Source organism: Fopius arisanus, unplaced genomic scaffold (genome assembly GCF_000806365.1).
Source record: "Fopius arisanus strain USDA-PBARC FA_bdor unplaced genomic scaffold, ASM80636v1 scaffold00382, whole genome shotgun sequence".
NCBI lineage: Eukaryota > Metazoa > Arthropoda > Insecta > Hymenoptera > Braconidae > Fopius > Fopius arisanus.
The window spans coordinates 5123-11262 of record NW_011888121.1 but is presented as its reverse complement, the minus strand read 5'-3'; the positions used below and the strand labels follow the sequence as shown (position 1 = coordinate 11262).

Genomic DNA, 6140 nt, shown 5'->3' with positions numbered 1-6140 from the left:
AAAAATTAGATGAAATTATTAAATCTATTAAATTTTAAATTATTTTTTTTATATAAATTTTTAGACTTTTTTATAAAAAAAATAATTTAAAATTTAAAAGATTTAATAATTTAATTTAATTTTTTTAAATAAATTATATTAGATTTATATATTATATTATATAAATTTAGTATAGTCTTAGTCTTATAGTGCTTTAGGCGTTCCCTTCCACGTTAGGGAGGGTGCAACAAGCTTTCCAGCCATTTTGCACCCTGCATTTGTCAGCCGCCTAGTCAATAGGTGCAAGTATGTTGGCCCTTCGAGCAAACTCATAGAGCCCTTCTATGCCGTCCCTATCAACATACATATCCTTGATGCAAGTGGTCCCAAAGACGTCCCAACGGATCTCGTCAAGACCACTGCATCTGGTGCCTAAGTGGTGCGGGTTTTCGTCCGCCAGTCCACACTTCGGGCAGGTAGGGTCACTTCCTCTGCCTATTTTTGCCAGGTATGAGGCTAGGGGCCAGTGCCCAGTGATAAGTCTGATCAAAGACCGGAGTTTCATCCTGTTCAGCCCTTCCAGCGTCTCCGCCAGCTGTTTTGTAGGTTCACGAAAAGGGGTCCTTGTATGTTTGGCGCCCTCTCCTGAGCGCCACCTTTCCACAACCCCTCTCTCTGCTCGTTTCCAGGTCATATCCTTAACGAAGTCTATGTGCACCCCCACTAGGTTCTGCTCTGTTGGCGCAACCTCTAGACAACGTCTTTTGGCCAGCTCGTCGGCTTCCATGTTGCCGAGGATGCCAGCGTGGCCCGGAGTCCAGACCACTTCCAGCTGATTACGGGAAGCCACCCTTTCCATCAGCTCAGTACAGTCGTTGACGAATCGAGAGCAACTCTCATTCTTGAGCCGTGCCCTCAACGCACGCCTGCTGTCTGAGCAGATGTATATCTTCTTGCCCCTGTCCCCCCTGCCTAGAATTTCCCTGGCACAGGCTTTCAGGGCTGCAAGCTCTGCTTGGAGCACGGTCGTATGCGGGTCCAATCCAAGGGCCCGTGCAATTGAAGGTCCCTCAGACCAGATCCCTGCCCCCGCTCTATTACCAATTCTGGAGCCATCCGTGGACCAGACCAGCCCCTTCGGTGGCGTCCACTTTCTGTCACTCCCTAGTTGGTTTGCCCCATATCCAAGGTTGACCTTAAAACTCTTTTGGAAGTGCCATCGCCGTCCGCAGGCATCTCCTCCCCAGGACAGCAGTCCCCGAAGGTCGCTGTCCGCCGTGAGCATTGCCGCATGACCACTACTGGCCTCCCTCCATCGACCTTGCAGTCGTAATCTCGCAGCCGAGATCAGCGCCACCTCCTTAATGTGAAGGTGGGGCGGCTGGAGAAAGAGCAGAGCCTCCAGTGCTGAGGTGGGGGTCGTCCTGAGTACCCCCGTAATTCCCAGCATCGCAAGCCTGCCCGTCCTGTCTACCGTTTTCCTATGGCAAGCTTTGTTCATTGCCGTCCACCAGACAACAGCAGCATACGCAAGCTGTGGGAGCATTATGGCCGTGTAGATCCATTTCACGATTCTGGGCCTAAGCCCCCACGTGTTGCCAAACATCCTCCTGCATGCCCAGTAAGTCATGATGACTTTGTTCGTCTGCATGGTGATGTGCTTCTTCCAGCTGAGCCTTCTATCGAGCCATACTCCCAGGTGTTTTACCTCGTTCGAAAAGCCCAGAACTGTATCATAAATGGAGGGGGGTCTTACGACACACCTCCTCCTGCTAGTAAAGAGCACCATCTCCGTCTTGCTCGGGTTTACCCTGAGTCCATGAGAGCTGCACCACTGCTGAACATAGTCCAGCGCATTCTGCATCCTCCGGTGTAGTATGCCCTCATTTCTGCTACTCACGAGCAAAGCCACATCGTCTGCGTATCCGATTGCGTCCACCCCCAGTCTCTCAAACCCAGTGAGGAGCCCGTCCGCAACGAGGAGCCACAGCAGGGGCGAGATCACCCCCCCCCCTCCCCCTCCGGGCAGCCACTCTCCACTAGCGCCCTGACTGTACTGCCCCCGAGCGAGGAGTGGAACAACCTACTTCGGAGCATAGCGGCGATCCATCTGATGATGGGTATCTCTATCCCAAAGGATGCCGCTGCCATCTCCATGGTTCCAAAGGAGGTATTATCAAAGGCCCCCTCTATGTCAATAAAGACAGCGAGGGTGTCCTCTTTCCTTTCCCTTGCTCTTTCTATTTTTGCAACCAGGCTGTGCAGTGCCGTCTCAGTTGATCTGCCCGCCTGGTATGCATGCTGCGAGGGGCTAATGGGATTCATTGTCAGCACTCCTTCTTTGATGTGCCTGTCAACGAGCCTTTCCAGCGTCTTCAGTAGGAAAGAGCTCAGGCTGATAGGCCGATAGGCTTTGGCGTTGTCATAGGTGCATTTACCTGGTTTAGGAATAAACACAACCCTGACCTCCCGCCATCTTCCTGGGACATGTCCTAAAGCAAGACAAGCCCTTAGTGCTGGTAGCAGTCTATGCAGAAGCAGCGGGCCTCCTTTCCGCAGAAAAGCCGTGTATATGCCATCAGGCCCCGGACTCTTATACATCTCGAAGGAGTCCACCGCCCACCGCAGCCTGTCCAGTGTAACAATTTTCGATGCCAGGCCCCAAATCGGCCTGCCCTCGCCTAACCGTGCCCACTCCACACCAGAGCACATTCCCTCCCCCTGCATAACAGAGTCGGGGAAGTGCACCTGGATCAGGTGCTCCAGTATCTCATCTGGCTGGGTGATAGCAACACCACCAGGTAGTATGATCCCACCCAAGCCTTGCGCGTGTCCGGCAGAGAAGACCCTGCGAAGCCTGGCCACTTGTGGCAGTGCCTCCAGCTCCTCGCAGAAGGTCCTCCATGCTGACTCTTTCGATCTTTTAATGAGATTTTTAAACTCCCTTTGTATCTTCCTGTACTGAGTCCAGTCCTCTTCTCTTTTGGTGCGGTACGCTCGGTTCCAGAGACGCCTGGTCAGGCCTCTCAGTCTCCCAAGTTCCCGGTTCCACCATTTAACTTTCCTCCCTACCCTGCCATGGTCTGATCGGACATGCCTGGTGGAAGGACTCGGTTAGAGCTCTGTGGATTCTCTCCACCTCGTCCTCTAACCTCTCGATGTTGCTGGGCTTCATACGTCCGACCTCTAGCCTTTCCTCCAGTTCCCTCCTAAAAGAGTCCCAGTCGGTGGCCTTCGGATTTCTACGCACGAATCCCTGCGCAATCTCAGCAGTGCCTTGAATTTCAAACCTGATGCACCGGTGATCGGAGAGCGAGTCCTCCTGGTCCACTCTCCAGTTCACGCACCGGTGCGCCAGTCTGCGATCGCATAACGTGATGTCAATGATAAATTGACACCTAGCGGTGACAAACGTGGGGCTAGATCCCCTGTTTAGGATCTCCAGCTCCGTATTCGCCAGGTATTCCAACAGGGCTGATCCCCTGGCGTTATTCTTACTGCTACCCCATACCTGCAGTACCTGACCAATTCCTGCAGCTCTCTAGTGGGTGGCAGCTCCGCAGAGTCATGCGGTAGGTAAGCCGAACAGAGGACCATGTCCTCGGTCGGCCCCTCCCCATGTACCTGCACCATAACCGCCACCAGGTCCCTGTGACAGAAGTTCGCCATCCCCCTGGGTCTGCCCGCTTTTCGAACTACGATTTTCTAACTACGAGAAAAGAATAGTTCCTCACCTAGGTTAAATCCCCTTACAGATCCCTCGTAACACCAGGACTCCTGTATAAGGCATATATCTGTCTGTCCTACTGCGATGCTGCGACTCAGCAGGGCAGTCGCAGCCTTGCAGTGTTGCAAGTTAATCTGGGAGCATCGGACAAGCGGCGAGGTTATACCGCCCCGCCGCCCATCGTCCATTGCTCCGGCGTTTCCGCGCCTGCAGGCCATCGGATTGCCCTTATTCAAGGTGCCCCTCCGGCCTGCCTGACGTGCACGTCACGCCCTTTTCCCCCTGATCCAGGCCAAGGGTGCCCTCTTGGGCCCGGGTGAGAGTCCTTTGAGTCACCCCTCCTGACCCCCTCACGACCACCCTGCCCGCACCACATCGGCCCCTACTGGCCCTCGGGCGTCCCACCGGTCTCGGCAGGGAGACCGCCAAGGGAGGCCAGCTGTCCGCGGCACTGCCGAGGCTTTCCCCCATTGTTCTTCTGGGGACGTCTGCCCCAGCAGCCATCTGTGCCCCTGCCGAGACTGCAGGCGCCCCCTGATCACCGCCGGGAGCGGGGCCCCACCTGACCCAGGCTTCTCTCAGGGGTCGATGCTCCCTCCCTCGGCCCCTTCGATGACTCGTAAAAATGAGCCCGTCCGAGACAGTAGAAGGGAGCCATCTCCACCTTCCTGAGCCCCTCCAGGGACTTGGAGTCCACCCCTGCTACCAGGTTGGTACCTCCCTTCCCTTCTCTGCAGTCCCAGACCCTCCACTTTTCAGTGAAGAGGCCCTGGTTCTGCTTTTTCAGCCTGTCCAGTGCAACAGCCATTCCCACCGACTTACCCGGGAAAAAAGCCGTCACCCTGGACAGCCTGGGGAGCGCGTCCCTGTCCATAAGGACGAGGGAGGCCCCATCCCAGGGTGCCAGTGAGGCCACCGCGCTCCTGAGCCACTCTTTCGAGCGGGCGTCAGTGCACGTGACCCATAGCACCCCTTGCTCCAGCCGGTGTCCCTCGAAGCTCGGGAGCTGGCCGCTCTGGTCACCTCCGAACATCTTGTTCACCAATGCTTCCTGAATGAGGTCCGCCTGGTCCCCCGTCAGGGCTGGCTCCGGGTAGCCGGCCGGCTAGCCACCATCTTGCCACCACCCTGTGCTGTCACCCTGTAGGAGGGTGCTCCAAGGCTGTCCCTCTTCTTCGCCCTCTTTTTAGGCATGGCGATCTCAGGGGGTGTGGCCCCAGAGGACCTAGGCCTTTTGGCTCCGGTCCCCCCAACCACTCCTACTGGGGTCTCCACCCCTCCCTGCGAGGAGCGCTATTCCCGCAAAGCCTCGGCTTCCAGCCTGGCCTTGCGAGCCCTGCGCTTCTCCGCGCCCGTGCGTCCCTTGCGCTTGTCCTTTAGGGCAGGTTGGTCCTTGGTGGGTCCTACCACGGTAGTTGCCTCCTCCGACCCCCCTGCCGAGACCGCGGCCGTCTCCTGAACCCCTGTGGGATCCCCGGGGACTGCTGCCTCAACCGATCTGTCTGCCTCTGGCGTTCCCTCTGGGAGGGCACCGCCTTCGGCGTTGTGTGGTAATTGTGAATTGTACATAGACATCCCACGAGTATCCTAGGAAATGGAGGTCCGCCCCAGCAGAGCCTGGTTACTGGCGTAAGGCATCACTACAATGAGGTGCTGCCTGGTGCCTCAAGGGTATAGTTAACGACACTATTCCCCAGTGCCATCCAGCCATCGGCACGATAACTCCCACCTTGGCTTGGGGAGTTGGTCTGCGACGGTGCTTTGGAGCGCCCTATCAGGGAGTTACCCCCGAGTTTGCCCCTATAGCGCCCGTTGACCGGGTTCCGGCAAGGACTAGCCAGATCCAGCCTCTGATACTTCTCAGTACCCGACCCTGGTCCCCCAGCCCCTTCCTTTCCCCGGCCGTCCCTCTATCCGCCACCTGAGGACGCACCCGGTTGGCGCTCAGCCCTCCCCTTCGTCTCTTTACGAGCTCGTCCGGGGCCGGGAAATTTAGTATAATAATAATATTAAATATGATTATATAAAAAAAAAATTAATATCTATAAAATTAATATAATTTATATATATATATATTATTATTTATATTATATATTATATATATATCATATTATACAAATATATTTTGATATGCATAGCGCCAAAAAACGTTACATGCTTTTTTTTAAAAGGGATGAATCCTGTGGCATTAATTTACAGGAAAAACGGAGACATTTATACCGTCGAAGTGAATGAAAACGACGATTTTGTTATCAGTTCTGACACCGCAGAAGTGGAAGTCCATTCTCTCGGTATTCTGATATATTTATAATCCTCCATAGCTATTTATTATAAATCATTAATTATTACGGTAATTTAAATAATTGGATGATCGTTTACAGATAACCCAGAGGTTTCTCAATCATCAGCTAAAACCACGAGACTCAGAGAGATC

General features: G+C 54.1%; 1 protein-coding gene across 1 annotated transcript; it reads right to left on the bottom strand.

The window, feature by feature from the left end:
* Positions 1-268: 268 nt before the first annotated feature.
* On the bottom strand, positions 269-3648 carry LOC105272894 (uncharacterized). The gene is made up of 4 exons (XM_011315125.1): positions 3500-3648; positions 3052-3338; positions 2067-2891; positions 269-1707 (listed from the first exon to the last, which is right to left on the bottom strand). The coding sequence occupies exons 1-4, from the start codon at positions 3646-3648 to the stop codon at positions 269-271; spliced, it is 2700 nt and encodes an 899-aa protein (XP_011313427.1).
* Positions 3649-6140: the final 2492 nt, after the last annotated feature.

Coding starts and splice junctions, on each gene's coding strand:
- LOC105272894 (XM_011315125.1), bottom strand. CDS start 3,648: ATGGCGAACTTCTGTCACAGGGACCTGGTGGCGGTTATGGTGCAGGTA. Junction 3,339..3,499: donor GAGCTGCAGGAATTGGTCAG/GTACTGCAGGTA, acceptor ATGCGATCGCAG/ACTGGCGCACCGGTGCGTGA. Junction 2,892..3,051: donor TCCGATCAGACCATGGCAGG/GTAGGGAGGAAA, acceptor AAAGATCGAAAG/AGTCAGCATGGAGGACCTTC.